The 16,293-nt window shown below is 40.7% G+C and overlaps 1 protein-coding gene across 2 annotated transcripts in view; it reads left to right on the forward strand.

Annotated features, from left to right (window-relative positions):
* The window catches only part of lhx6a (LIM homeobox 6a), a 63,489-nt gene that overhangs the window by 37,143 nt on the left and 10,053 nt on the right, over positions 1-16,293 (forward strand). For both annotated transcript variants that reach the window (XM_072566116.1, XM_072566117.1), the window contains 3 exons: positions 3,572-3,672; positions 4,450-4,545; positions 15,738-15,912. In XM_072566116.1, coding sequence (XP_072422217.1) covers positions 3,572-3,672; positions 4,450-4,545; positions 15,738-15,912 — 372 coding nt within the window. The remainder of the gene's footprint in view (positions 1-3,571; positions 3,673-4,449; positions 4,546-15,737; positions 15,913-16,293) is intronic.

The raw sequence follows: 16,293 nt of genomic DNA on the forward strand, positions 1-16,293 counted from the left end.
GACGTTTCGGGCAAAAGCCCTTCATCAGGAATAAAGGCAGTGAGCCTGAAGCATGGAGAGATAAGCTAGAGGAGGATACTTAACTTTACCCACCCATGTTTGGTCCATATTGCTTGATGTCATTACCTGACAAAAAAATTGATTGAACTGTCTCTTGTAAATTTCAATTGACACAGCATGTAGCCTCGGATTGGGGTGGGTGGGGATTTGGGCTCTGAAAGAGCTTGCTAGATTTTAAGTACCTTTTCTGTAAATTGTTTCACATCTCATTTTACTCCTCAATCTTGTCTCACTAATTTCAAGATTGTATTCTCTTGCTCTAGCTTTCTTTACCAGAGGAAATAGTTTTTTCATATTTCTTTCTGTAATTTTAAACACAAACACACAGAGGCTAGTAAACTAAAGGAAAGTAAACCTATGGACAGTCATCAGCTGTCCCTCAGTTTGAAGATGAGGTCTACTCAGGGTCATGGATTTCTGCAGTGAGTCCTCATGTCACAGTACAGACTGGTTCTCAACCTGCAGATCTTTGGGTACATGGGACAGAATGTCCCATGAGGTCGTGTGGTCCAGGGTGCAGGATTTGCTTTGTTCTTCTCTGTCACTGTTCTGCCTCATAATTACTTAGGGATTAGCAACATGTACCATCTACAGGATGCACTACAGCAATCAACTATGACAGCATCTTTCAAATCTATGACCACTTCCATTTAGAAGGACAAGGGTGGCAAATTCAAAGCCAATCACCATCCAGAGTTGGAAATATATTGCCATTTCTTCACTATCACTAGTTCAAAGTCCCTGAACTCCCCTCTTGTGTGCACCATATGGACTGCAGCAATTCAAGAAGTTAGCTCACTGCCATCTTCTCCTTGGCAGTCAGGGATTGGCAATAAATGGTGTCAACAATGGACCCTTTTGTTAACATCCAGAACATTCATTGTTCCTTGCTTTAGTGATGAGGTGCTGTTGTGAAGTAGCAGACAGGTATTGAAGATATATTGAGCATATGATGGAACATTGAGCTAGACCAGGATGTGCTAAATCTGTATCTTCTGTGATCCAATTGTTTAAACATGACTTTCTAAAGCTAGGCCTGAATTGAGTATGGGTTCTCCAGAAACAGAAGATTTTGCTGAATCCAGGTGCATCACTAAATAATACCAAATGTAATTTTTCTGTGAATCTACAGGACAGCCAAGGGGAATCTACAGGGTTCAGAAAAGATTTACAAGGATGTTGCCAGGGTTGGAGGATCTTAGCTATAGGGAGAGGCTGAACAGGCTGGGGCTGTTTTCCCTGGAGCGTCAGAGGCTGAGGGGTGACCTTATAGAGGTTTACAAAATCATGAGGGGCATGGATAGGGTAAATAGGCAAAGTCTTTTCCCTGGGATGGGGGGAGTCCAGAACAAGAGGGCATAGGTTTAGGGTGAGAGGGGAAAGATATAAAAGAGACCTAAGGGGCAACCTTTTCATGCAGAGTGTGGTATGTGTATGGAATGAGCTGCCAGAGGAAGTGTTGGAGGCTAGTACAATTGCAACATTTAAGAGGCATTTGGATGGGTATATGAATAGGAAGGGTTTGGAGGGATATGGCCAGGTGCCAGCAGGTGGGACTAGATTCGGTTAGGATATCAGGTCAGCATGGACAGGTTGGACCGAAGGGTCTGTTTCCATGCTATACCTCTCTATGACTCTATATTGCAATAATTAAATCATGTGTTTTTTTTACAGCTAATGTGTTTGACACAATGCCAGTCATGCTTGGTTTATACAGAAATAATATTCCTCTTTTAAAGGTGCAAAACAAACAGGTTAGAATAAACCCTTTGTATTTTCCTACATTCTAACCCTTCGACAGTGCAGAGGCTGCAGTGTGCTGAATGCACTATAAATAAAAGTCTTTTCAGCATTTTCAAAGTTGGTTTGAAACATGAAGGGAGTGCATCAGATTTTAAACTTGAAATAATGGCAGAATCTGTGGTTGAGCTGTTTGATTTTTCACATGACACCGTTGCAGATGGTGAAACATAGAAAAAAGAAGATGCAGTAGGCCATTTGGCCCCACAAGCCTCCTCTACCATTCAATGTGATCATCCAATTCAACAGCTTGTTCCAGCTCTTCTACTTTATCCTTGGATCACTTTAGCTCAAGTACTAAATCCAACTCCTTTTAGAAATCAAACAGAGAACAGTACAGCACGGGAACAGACCCTTCAGCCCAGTACTACACCAGTTTGTGATCTCTCTTAGCCTTTTGTCTCTACATAGTCCATGTCCCTATATTCCCAGCCTATTCACATTTGTCAAGATGCCACTTGAATGTTGCTATTGCTTCCACCTCCTCCACTTCCTCTGGCAGCACATTCCAGGCAATTCCCACCCTCATGTTTAAAACAAAACTTACCTCTCACATCTCCTTTAAACTGACCCCTATTTACCTTAAACCAATGTTCCCTAGTAACTGACATTTCCACTTTTGGGGGAAAAAGACTCTGGCCATCCATTCTATCCATGCCTCTTATAATTTTTTAAGCAAATCAAGTTTGTCCAATCATTCCTCATATTCAATGAGGAGGACTGAATCAAATGTTTGAACTGAATTCCACAGGGTCACCTGTCTTTGGGTGAGGAAATCCCCTGACATCTCAGTCCTAAATGATTTACCTCATATCCTCAGACTGTGATCCTTGGGTCGGGGAACCTGCCATTGGGAACACCCTGTCTAGTCCTGTTAGAATATTTTAGGTTATAGGACAATGCAAATGATCACAATTAGACAAGAAGAAATGCTGGACATGGTTTACTTGCTACTCATCTATTTGCATGAGTGACTTCGCCTCCTGTTCCTTGTAGGTACACTTCTCATTTTCTGTTATTACCTCAGTTACTCAATTTATTGTCCCCTTAATAAAGGAGCCTAGACATCCCAGCAGATTTGTAAATTCTGGTCGTGGTGTTGTTGGAACCATCTTGCTTTGTTCTTCTTTGAGGTTCTTGGAGGCAGAGTTGGAGATCCCATTTGATACTGAGCCTTTTCTAGAAGTCAAGGCAAAAAAAATTCATTGCAGACAGGGGACAATTCAACAAGATCAGACTGTGGTAGGTGTTGGGGATGTTGAGTTTTACTGGAGGAAGCAATGTTATCCCACTCTGGACCCTTTATTCATTCTTAGTACATGCTTTTAGTGCTCTTCAATCAATAACTCACTCCAACATTACTTTTATAGGAAGTACAGAATTATTAGTACAATACATTTCAAACACATAGCAAACCAATTCCTGTTTATAGAAAATAAATTATCTTGAAAAGTAACCATCATACCAATGGCTATTCCTACAGTATTCAAATACAAACAAAGTATTGCAGATGCTGGATATTGGAAATAAAAGCAAAAAGTGCCAGAAAAAGTCAGCATGTGTTGAAAGAGAAATAGAGTTTATGATTAAAGTCCATATGAATTTTCTTTCTGCACAATATTTAGCTTTGCAATTGTACACATCCTATCTAACTGTACATTACATGATGACCTATCATGTCTATAAACATCTTTCATATTTTTGAATGCAGGTAATGGGCTAACCTTGGAGGGAGCCGTACCTTCAGATCAAGACAGTCATCCGAAACCAGCCAAGAGAGCACGGACGTCATTTACTGCAGAGCAATTACAGGTAGCATTGCGGCAGGGATCCCCGTCAGTCTTACAACATGAAAATCCATTTAAGATCAGGCACTTCCCATTTACATTACGGTTTTTATTCCTGAACCCTATGTTTTGAATACCACAGCTGCCCCTTTGAGAGAAGCATAGGATACAAGCCAGACCAATAAAAGTTCTCTCTCAAAGTCACTTATTAAATGTTATGGTGTTTTTCCATTTCAATCATATTACATCTAATATTCCTATTGTTATATTAACTTTGCACTTTGTGTTGTAAACTGTTTCTGCCATCATTCTGCCCACTCCATTCATTTATTAATTCCCTGTATAAGATAACAAGCCTGTAAGCTGAAACAGAAACCTGAAGTGCTTGGCACAGTTGCCAGATTCTATATAGGAAGGCATATTCCTGGCAAGTAAGCTATCATTAGAGTAAGACAGTCATGAAAAATTATTTATAAATACCGTCTTTATTTTTGAAAGAGCACTGATTTACTAAAGGGACTCCTGGCCCAAGGTGATTGAAATCAAAGAGTGTCAAGTGTATGCAAAATGATCAGAATTACTCTTCTCAGGCCATTTCAAATTTTGGATTCTAATCAATCATAGCAACATCCTGTTACAAAATGTAGATCTCATGACAGTTGCTACATTTTTATCACCTTGTCAATGACTTTATTTACCTTTTACTAGATAAGAATTGATGTCAAGTGGGAGACACTGTCTTACAAACCTTACCTTGCACTTTGCCTTTGATGACAGTACCTTTCACATTCTCTGTGTACAGGTGATGCAGGCACAGTTTGCACAAGACAATAATCCTGATGCACAAACACTTCAGAAGCTTGCAGATATGACTGGTTTGAGCAGGCGTGTTATCCAGGTATGAATACTTATAACGTCATGAAGAATATACAGACATTTCGAAATTAGGTAGCTGCAGAATTGACACACTACTGAATATCTCTTATATCAAAGAATAAGTATCTTATATCAAAGAATAAGTATATTTTGGATTAATCATTCATTAAGAATGACAAGATATAATGAAATGATAATTGTTGACCATTTTTATTTGGACACTTTTATTGTGAATGCCAACAGGTGGAAGAATGAATACACATGGACAGGAACAGTGTTTCAGTGTGATGTCACTATTCAGCGATGAAATGGCAGTAACAGTTTACCGTCACAAATATGGCAAAATGGCAACAGAATCAAACTGGGATTATACACACTGCTTCTGATCATATACACTTCTGAAAGATTATGCCGAACTGAGGCATCTTTTTCTCTAAGCAGCAACTTTCTCCCCTGCCTCCACCCCAGACTGAATTAACACAAGATCATGGCTGGCAGCATGAGAAGTGGCTGAGCCAGCATTCCTTTTTTGTGACAGTCCACACACGCACTGGTGCAGCTCATGCAGACATGCATCCTGAACTGTCTCCACCTGCTGACATCACTGGCCCTGCCTGCTCCTGGTTCAATGGCCATTGTATCAACCATTTTATGAACTATTTTAGTATTCAGAGTAATTACTGTGTTTTTATTTTGTGGTTCTATGATCTAGCAGGGTTATAGATACAGCGAGCCCCAAGACTTTGCTTCATTCTATTATTTTAGCTGCTGGGGGTGGTTTTCATTACAGAAGACATTGAAAGTGGACATTAATAATCTTTCCTGTGGGAACATTTCATAGCAAGAGGATAGTTAAGAGGGTAAAAATGAGGACTGCAGATGCTGGAAATCAGAGTCTAGATTAGAGTGGTGCTGGAAAAGCACAGCAGGTCAGGCAGCATCCGAGGAGCAGGAAAATCAGCGTTTTTGCCCAAAACGTTGATTTTTCTGCCTCTCGGATGCTGCCTGACCTGCTGTGCTTTTCCAGCACCATTCTAATCTAGATAGTTAAGGGGGTGGCAACATGGTAGGTGGGTTCATACTACATTCCCTCCTCCACCCTGATTAATACTATGGAGAAAAGGCTCATGAAAGGCTCCTGTCCTATCGTCAATTATGGCTCTCGAATGGACAATTAATGCTCAGGTAATGTTTTCCAACTGAAAAACCCTGGCTCTAATATTCAGAATATTTCCTTTGCTTGAGCCTCCCCAAACTCAAAAAGCATGCTTTAAACTCTTAAAATCCAGTGAACACCATCCTAACTCATGTAATCTCTCCATATACTTCAACTATCGTAGTTAATATGTTATTCTAGTGAATCTGTGGTGCGCATCTTCCTGGGGTATGGTTCTTAGTCTACTCACAGTGCTCCAAGTTTGAACCAAGCAGAACTATCTATAATTTTAACATAACTTCTACTCACTCGCTAGTTAGCTGTTAATTTGATTATTGTCTATACCTGGTACATGACATTTTAACAATGGACCCCAAGTCTTTATCATTGTTAGATCTTCATTATTTTAGGAAATAGTTCTGTTTTTAGGTGCAAAGTGGATGGCCTCACATTTATTTACATTGAAATCTATTTATCATGGATTTTGTCCATTTGCACAGTTTATTAGCTCAATGTAGTAGCTCTCAAGTACGTTCCTGAGAATGCCACCTATGTTCATCGTATTGGCAAACTTGGATATGTGTCGGTTTTTTAAGCCATTATCTAAGCTATCAGTAAAGTTGTAAATTATTGAGGCCCCAACACAGACCAGTACTGTTCACCACCAGTTACATACAGACAATGAGAACATCTGCCCATTATCTCTATCCTGGTAAAAACAATGACTGCAGATGCTGGAAACCAGATTCTGGATTAGTGGTGCTGGAAGAGCACAGCAGTTCAGGCAGCATCCAAGTAGCTTCGAAATCGACGTTTCGGGCAAAAGCCCTTCATCAGGAATAAAGGCAGTGAGCCTGAAGGGTGGAGAGATCCAATATCTCTATCCTGTCTCCTGCTGATCACACAATTTTCCAAAGCGATTGATAACTTGCCTTCAATTTCATGAGCGTCAAATTTAGCTGATCACCTTTTATGTGAGATATTATCAAATGCCTCTGGAAATGCCTTCTACAAATAACATCCGTAGGCATTCCTCAAACATTACTTTGGTGACCACTTCAAAAATTTCTATTAGTTTGTCAGTTGAGACCCACCATTTGACAGGAGAGTCAGCCTTAGAATGGAGATAAGGAGAAATGTTTTGAGCCAGACAGTGGTGAATCTGTGGAATGTATTGCCACAGAAGGCTGTGGAGACCATATCATTAAGTATATTTAAAACAGAGATAGATAAGTTCTAAATTGCCAAGGGGATCAAAGGTTACAGGGAGAAAGTGGGAAAATGGGGTTGAGAAACCTATCAGCCAAGACTGAATGGCAGGGCAGACTTGATGGGCCAAATGACCTAATTTCTGCTCTTTTGTCTTATAATTTTATGGTTTACAAATTCATGCTGGCTCTGTTTGAGAAGCTAAACAATTTCAAGGTGTTCAGTCAGCCTATCTTTGATAATAAACCCCAGCATTTCCTGACAACAGATACTTTATTAACTGGGCAAGAATTCTATGATTCTCCCTCTCACCTTTCTTAAATAGCAGAGTGGCATAGGCAGGGTGAGGTTTTAGAAGCCACTGTATCACCAAACCATTCAATGTAAATTCTCCTGCTCAAAAACCTCCGTCAATATGTTTCATAATAATATACAAATTAACAATTTGTTTAATAAAATCATAAGTTGCACAATGTAAATCAGCTAACATCAATTCTGAAATCAGAATTGATTTAAATTGAAAATATAATTTTAATTTTGTCATTTCAAACTAATTTGCAATGCAACATCTATGTGATGGTTTTATAATAAAACTATAATCATTACTAAATAGAGTCCATTAATATGAGTTGAATGAAAGTCAAGAGTAATATAAATGTTCTGGCTCCATATTAAGTATGACTTGTGATTCATACTCATAAAATGCAAGAAATATTCTAAATATGGCGATAATATTGGAATGATCTCACTCAATCTGCATATATTGGCATGGATTTACAGAGTACCTGACTTGGCAAAAGTGTTATATACATCTTAAGATGTGGATCATTATAACTCAGAAATGTCTTTGGTACTCATGTTGTTCAGTTCACAGTTGCTCAGTGTGATGTCTTTTATCACCTGATTCCTGTCTTGTGCAATCTTTATATGCCTGAGACATGAACATTTATTATTGCTCCACTATTGTGTATTTTATATTTTTGGGAACTTTTTAAAATCAATTTTCCATCAGTATTAACATTTTCAGATTACGTGGAATGTTGTGTAAGTGAAAACATGTTTCATTGGAGTATAATGTAAAATGATCAGGGTTGGAAAATTCCACTTGTCAAACAATCTGAGTTCAGTTACCTTCCAGTCCTGGATGAACTAAGAATTAAAGCAGGTTCCAGTGCAATGAGTTCATCCCTCTTTGTTGTCTGGTTCTGAGCTTTGCCATATTTGATTCATGTGGTCCATGACTGCTCTTCTGTATCTAAATTGTCCTGTATTCCCAAAACATAGTTTGTTCTTCTTAGGATCTGTTTTCTTTCCAGTTCAGTCCATATTATTGGTGAACTGCAAGTTGATTTATATCAAATTCAGACAGATCTTCCAAAGTGACAAATATTGCAAAGGAAAATTTCAGCTCGGAAGAAATTACACATCTCCAGATTCCAAGAGTAACTTTCATCACCTTACAGAATTTGGCTTTCATGATGAATATGATGGAACACAGACACCCACTGGCAGCCAAGATGCAGGGAGGAGTTCCAATGTAATTTGCTTGTTGATATCATTCTATCTGTTTTCCATATGTCTGACAATAATTGCCACCTCGTTTGTGTAGCAACAATCTTTACCTTGAATTATAGAGAGTGGTACTGAGGTGTTGATATGTTGAGGAGTTTAAATCCAGACATTTTATTCTAAATGTTATTTCCTGCTATCCAAATCAGACATTCTGCTTTGAAATGATAATTTTTAAATTCACTATTCTGAATTTCAGATTCATTCCTTAATGGTGCAATCAGTGTTCACTAATATGAGGCATTTTAAACTAAAGTAAAAGTCTTGAATACACTTAACCGGAACATTAAGATATTGTGGTTGTTTAAAGCTAACCCTGGTTAACACTATAATACTGAAGAAGATAAAAAGGAACAGACCTGAATCACAGTAATTTGAACTCAGATGTGGCTGTGAACTTCAACCCTTGCTCCCTATGACTCTGCCAGCACATCCAGTAAGAAGATAAGTTTGGAGATTGAATGTTTCATGTTAAACCCCTGATCTCTACTAGTTAGCTGAGTTGCACTGAGGTAGGAATTCTCCAACTGGCATCAGCACCCTGGCTTAGGTAGAGGTAAATCAATCCCTGTGCTTGTTAGTTTTCCAGTGATTTTTGATGAGAACGTGTATTAATGTAGTAACTGTATTCAAACAGCCCATTTCCAATTAATTGAATAACAATTTCTGAAAGAAGCTAAACATTAAATTTGACAAATGGAATTTGATGATACCACAGGGGCAAGACTGGCACAATAACTTTCCCACAGGACTGAATAGGGAAAGGATCTGCCAAGAAATTGAGTACCAAACAGATTCTTTATATTTCCTTGGGGCCAGGAGTAATAGGACCCCATTAAGTCACCTCTGCTACAGACCTCCCCATCTCCCTTCTGTCACAAAACCCTCTCAAGAACCCCTTCCCCTTACCATGGATATGCAAACTTCCTGAGCCTAACAGCTATCCCTTGTCAATTTTTCTCCACCAGGAGGTGGACTGGTATCACATTATTGAAGCCCAGGAAGCAAAATCACTTGGGCAGGTTTCAGAATTGCTTGGCAGCCTTTGGTCTTGTGTGGTGATGTGCTGGTCAATTCCATGTTAAGCATCAGCTAGTGTGGCTCATAAGCCTTGCATAACACTTGCTGCTGCATTTCCTATAGAGGAAGGCAATGGGCTGGGAAGGTGGAGAAAGATTCACATTTTTGGATAACTGGGGTAGGAGTGACATGTACAAGAAGGACAGATTTCACCTAAATTGGAAGGGGACTACAATACTGGCAGGGAGGTTTGCTAGAGCTGCTCAGGAGAGTTTAAATGAGTAAGGTTGTTGGTGGGGGGGGGGGGGGGGGGGGGGGGAGGGGGGGAGCGTGGAGGGGAGGTGGTGGAGGGGAGGTGGTGGTGGTGGGGAAGGATGTGGTGAGATCCAGGGAGATAGTGAGGAAAGAGCTCAATCAGTTGAGAAAAGAAGTGAGTCAAACAGTCAGGGCAGGCAGGAACAGAGCAGTGAACAAGGGAGGACTGATAAATTAAACTGCATTTATTTCAATGCAAGAGGTCAAACAGGGAAGGCAGACGAATTCAAGGCATGGTTAAGAACATGGGACTGGGATATCATAGCAATTACTGAAATGTGGCTCAGGGATGGACAAGACTGGCAGCTTAATGTTCCAGGATACAAATGGAACAGGAAGGACAGAAAGGGAGGCAAGAGAGGAGAGGGAGTGACGTTTTTGATAAGGGATAGAATTACAGCTGTGCTGAGGGAGGATATTCCTGGAAATACATCCAGGGAAGTTATTTGGGTGGAACTGAGAAATAAGAAAGGGATGATCACCTTATTGGGATTGTATTATAGACCCCTTAATAGTCAGCAGGGAATTGAAAAACAAGTTTGTAAGGAGATCTCAGTTATTTGTAAGAATAATAGGGTACTTATGGTAGGGGATTTTAACTTTCCAAATATAGACTGGCACTGCCATAGTGTTAAGGGTTTAGATGGAGAGGAACTTGTTAAGTGTGAACAAGAAAATTTGCTGATTCAATATGTTGATGTAACTACTAGAGAAGGTACAAAGCTCTTATATCTCAAGAGTGTTGGAATGTAAAAGCAGCGATGTGCTACTGAGACTTTATAAAGGTCCAGTTAGGCCCCATATAGAATACTGTGTTCAGTTTTACGCCACAAACTTCAGGAAGAACATAGTGGCACTGGACTGTGTCCAGTGTAGATTCACACGGATGATCCCTGGAATGGTAGGTCGAACATATGACAAATGGCTGAGGATCCTGTGATTGTATTCATTAGAGTTTAGAGGTTGAGGGGAGATCTAATAGAAACTTACAAGATAATGCATGGCTTAGAAAAGGCGGATGCTGGGAATTTGTTTCCATCAGGCGGGGATACTAGGACCTGTTTGCACAGCCTTAGAATTAGAGAGGGTTAATTTAAAACAGAAATGAGGATACATTTCTTCAGTCAGAGAGTGATGGGCCTGTGGAATTCATTGCCATCGAACACAGTGGATGCCGGGACATTAAATGTCTTCAAGGCAGAGATTGATAAATTAGTAATCTCGCAAGGAATTAAGGGCTATGGGGAGAGTGTGGGGAAATGGTGTTGAAATGGCCAGCAGCCATGATTGAATGGCAGAGTGGACTCGATTGGCCAAATGGCCTTATTTCCACTCCTACATCATATGATCTTAAAACTTGGCCTACTCTTAGGAAATAAGGCAGGGCAGGTGACTGAGGTGTCAGTGGGGGAGCACTTTGGGGCCAGTGACTATAATTCTATTAGTTTTAAAATAATGATGGAAAAGGATAGACTAGATCGAACAGTTGAAGTACTAAATTGGAGGAAGGCCAACTTTGACGGTATTACGCAAGAACTTTCAAAAGCTGATTGGGGGCAGATGTTCGCAGGTGAAGGGCTGGCTGGAAAATGGGAAGCCTTCAGAAATGAGATAACAAGAATCCAGAAACAGTATTTTCCTGTCAGGGTGAAAGGAAAGGCTGGTAGGTGCAGGGAATCCTGGATGACTAAAGAAGTTGAGTATTTGGTTAAGAAAAAGAAGGAAGAATATGTCAGGTATAGACAAAATAGATCAAATGAATTCTTAGAGTATAAAGGCAGTAGGAGTATACTTAAAGAGGGAAATCAAGAGGGCAAAAAGGAGACATGAGACTAAAAGGAAGAAGGCAAATGTGGTTCCCTTGTTCAAAAAGGGTAGTAGAGACAACCCTGGTAATTACAGACCATTGAGTCTCACTTCAGTTGTTGGTAAAGTGTTGGAAAAGGTTATAAGAGATAGGATTTATAACCATCTAGAAAAGAATAATCTGATCAGGGACAGTCAGAACGGTTTTGTGAAGGGTAGGTCGTGCCTAACGAATCTTATTGAGTTTTTGACAAAGTGACCAAACAGGTAGATGAGAGTAAACCTGTTGATGTAGTGTATATGGATTTCAGAAAGGCGTTCGATAAGGTTCCCCACAGTAGGCTATTATACAAAATGCAGAGGAATGGGATTGTGGGAGACATAGCAGTTTGGATCAGTAATTGACTTGTCTAAAGAAAACAGAGGGTTGTAGTTGATGGAACATGTTCATCTTGGTGTCCAGTTACTAGCGGCGTCCCTCAAGGGTCGGTGCTGGGTCCACTGCTGTTCATCATTTTTATAAATGACCTGGATGAGGGCTTAGAAGGGTGGGTTAGTAAATTTGTGGATGGCACTAAGGTCGGTGGAGTTGTGGATAGTGACGAAGGATGTAATAGGTTGTGGAGAGACATAGATAGGATGCAGAGCTGGGCTGAGAGGTGGCAAATGGAGTTTAATGTGGACAAGTGTGAGGTAATGCACTTTAGATGGAGTAATTGGAATGCAAAGTACTGCGCTAATGGTAAGATTCTTGGGAGTGCAGATGAGCAGAGAGATCTCGGTGTCCATGTACACAGATCCCTGAAAGTTGCCACCCAGATTGACAGGGTTGTTAAGAAGGCATACAGCATTTTGGCCTTTATTAATAGAGAGATTGAGTTCCGGAACCAGGAGGTTATGCTGCAGCTGTACAAAGCTCTGGTACGGCCACACTTGGAGTATTGTGTACAGGTCTGGTCACCGCATTATAAGAAGGATGTGGAAGCTTTGGAAAGGGTGCAGAGGAGATGTATTAGGATATTGCCTGGTATGGAAGGAATGTCTTAGGAGGAAAGGTGGAGGGCCTTGTGGCTGTTCTTGTTAGAGAGAAGAAGGTTGAGAGGTGACTTAATAGAGACATACAAGATAATCAGAGGGTTAGATAGGGTGGGTAGGGAGAGCCTTTTTCCAAGTATGGGAAAGACAAACACGAGGGGACACAACTTTAAAGTGAGGAGAGATAGATATAAGACAGATGTCAGAGGTAGTTTCTTTACTCAGAGAGTAGTATGGGTATGGAATGCTTTGCCTGCAACAGTAGTAGATTCACCAAGTTTAAGTGCATTTAAGTCGTCATTGGACAGGCATATGGACGTACATGGAATAGTCTAAGGGGGATGGGCTTCAGATTAGTATGACAGGGCGGCGCAACATCAAGGGCTGAAGGGCCTGTACTGCGCTGAAATGTTCGGTTCTATGTTCTATAACTTTGGCAAATAGAGTTAAGGAGAGTCCAAAGAGTTTTTACAAATACCATTAAGGACAAAATGGTAACTAGGGAAAGAATAGGGTCCCTCAAAGATCAGCAAGTTTTGTGTGGAGCCACAGGAGATGGAGGAAGATATTAAATGAATATTTTGCATCAGTGTTTACGGTATAAAAGAACATGGAAGAAGTACAATGTCAGGAACTTGAAGGTGGCATCTTGAAAAATGTCCATATTACAGAGGAGGAGGTGCTGGATGTCTTGAAACACATAAAAATGGATACATTCTCAGGTAAATTATAAATGATCAGGTGTACCTCAGAACTCTGTAGGAAGTTAGGGAAGTGATTGCTGTGCCCATTGCTGAGATATTTGTATCATTGATAGTCACAGGTGAGGTGCCAGAAGACTGGAGGTTGGCTACCGTGGTGCCACTGTTTAAGAAAGGTGATAAGGACAAGCCAGGGAACTATAGACCAGTGTGCCTGACGGCGGTGGTGGGCAAGTTGTTGGAGGGAATCCTGAGGGACAGGATGTACATGTATTTGGAAAAGCAAGGAGTGATTAGGGATAGTCGACATGACTTTGTGTGTGGGAAATCACATCTCACAAACTTGATTGAGTTTTTTGAAGCAGTAACAAAGAGGATTGATGAGGGCAGAGTGGTGGACATGATCTATATGGACTTCAGTAAGGCTTTTGACAAGTTTCCCCATGGGAGGCTGGTTAGCAAGGTTAGATCTCATGGAATGCAGGGAGAACTAGCCATTTGGATAGAGAACTGGCTCAAAGGTAGAAGACAGAGGGTGGTGGTGGAGGATTGTTTTTCAGACTGGAGGCCTGTGACCAATGGATAGGTGCTGGGTAAACCACTTTTTATCATTTATATAAATGATTTGGATGTGAGCATAAGAGGTATAGTAAGTAAGTTTGCAGATGTCACCAAAATTGGAGGTGTAGTGAACAGCGAAGAAGGTTACCTCAGATTACAACGGGATCTTGATCAGATGGGCCAATGGGCTGAGGAGTGGCAGATGGAGTTTAATTTAGATAAATGCGAGGTGCTGCATTTTGGGAAAGCAAATCTTAGCAGGACTTATACACTTAATGGCAAGGTCCTCGGGAGTGTTATTGAACAAAGAGACCTTAGAGTGCAGGTTCACAGCTCCTTGAAAGTGGGATCGCAGGTAGGATAGTGAAGAAGGCATTTGGTATGCTTACATTTATTGGTCAGTGTATTGAGTACAGGAGTTGGGAGGTCATGTTGCAGCTGTACAGGACATCGGTTAGGCCACTTTTGGAATATTGCTTGCAATTCTGGTTGGGGTAGGGTTCAGAAAAGATTTACAAGGATGTTGCCAGGGTTGGAGGATCTTAGCTACAGGGAGAAGCTGAACAGGCTGGGGCTGTTTTCCTTGGAGCATCGAAGGCTGAGGGGTGACTTTATAGAGGTTTATCAAATCATGAGGGGCATGAATAGGATAAATGGACAAAGTGTCTTCCCGGGTGGGGGAGTCCAGAACTTTAGGTCTTAGGTTTAGGGTGAGAGGGGAAAGACATAAAAGAGATCTAAGGGGCAATGTTTTCATGCAGAGGGTGGTACGTGTATGGAATGAGCTGCCAGAGGAAGTGGTGGTGGCTCGTACAATTGCAACATTTAAAAAGGCATCTGGATGGGTTTATGGATAAGAAGGGTCTGGATGGATATGGGCTGGGTGCTTGTAGGTGGGACTAGATTGGGTTGGGATATCTGGTTGGCATGGATGAGTTGGACCAAAGGGTGTGTTTCCTTGCTGTACATCTCTATGACTCTCTGACTATGACTGGCCTCTGCTTGCTCTGGAAAGCTGAGTTTTCCATTTCTATTGCCTCTTCCAATGCCCTTTGGAGATCATGACCATTAGTGACTGTCTTTCAGTTGTCGGTGCTGATGTCCATCTTCATATTTCATTTGCAGGTGTTCCTGTAACTGAAGTATGTACATGTAGGAGGTCATGACTCAGTGGCCAGTTCACTAGAAAGAAAGTCTTTGGGCATATGGGTGTCATTTGTTCGATGAACATAGCCAAATCAGTGCAAATGTTATTGACTTTGTGATGAATGTATGCTGATGGAATTAATAAACTCTAGGACCTCTGAGTCGATGACTGTGTCCTGCCATGATATGCCCATGTATTTGCAGCAATAAGTTGATTTCCAACTCTTTTGCATCCACCTGTCCAAAGTTAAACACTGGAGTCACAAAAAGGACATGTGCATTGAACTGCAGTGGTCAGCCTGGGTTCCTTAATTTACTCTTTGCCCATCTGAAGCTCAAAATTGTATGTTACATGGCTGTACAAAATTATAATTCCCCTCTGTTCTGTTTATAGTGGTACATAGTAGAATTACCCACCACTGAAGGAAGCTGTTGAACCCTCTGAGTATGCACTGGTCCTCCTCATTATTAATAAGCTCCTACTGATTGCTTTGAGTATACGCCTATGTTGTGTTTGTATTTATACTTGGTAACTAATTTATTTATATCTTTATGACTCAATGTGGTATTTTAGGTGGCTCTTAAGTTTGTGTGAACTTTATACTTTTGTGCAGTTGAAAAGATTTCTGATCATTCAGCTCCATTGAAGCTTTTACCATGGGGTACCATGATGGAATGTATCTGTTGCTATTGTAGGTCTGGTTTCAAAACTGCAGAGCACGACACAAAAAGCATACTCCACAACATGCAGTAGGTCAACCAGGTCCCCCTCGGTCACGCCTTCCTCCGTCCCTGTCAGAGGACATTCATTACCAAGCTTTCAGTCACCATGAGCGGACCAGGATGGTGGCACTTCATGGTTATGTGGAAAGTAAGTAGATGTGTTACATCCTGTTCCCCTGTATTTGAATAATATTCTAATGACCTTCTTATCCTGTTATGTGGAATTCTGCGTATATCTAAAATATTGGTGATAAGTACAATATTTCTCAGATGACACAATTAAAGCCAAGTTGTGTTCTACTGAATTGAGCACCCTGAGTGCTGGAGATGATTTTGGTTAATCTAGGCCCTGATGCCAACATAGAAAGGAGCCATTAACCTTAAATCTGTTACCTGACACCAGAGAGTTTAGTTAGATGGAAAGATTGCAAAACTGTAACTCTTGAAAAACAAAGACTATGTGGTAGTCGTTGACAGCATGTGGGATATTAATTGGGACTGGAATGTAACTCTGAAGCACTACTTCACA

This window comes from Chiloscyllium punctatum, chromosome 49, assembly GCF_047496795.1.
Source record: "Chiloscyllium punctatum isolate Juve2018m chromosome 49, sChiPun1.3, whole genome shotgun sequence".
NCBI lineage: Eukaryota > Metazoa > Chordata > Chondrichthyes > Orectolobiformes > Hemiscylliidae > Chiloscyllium > Chiloscyllium punctatum.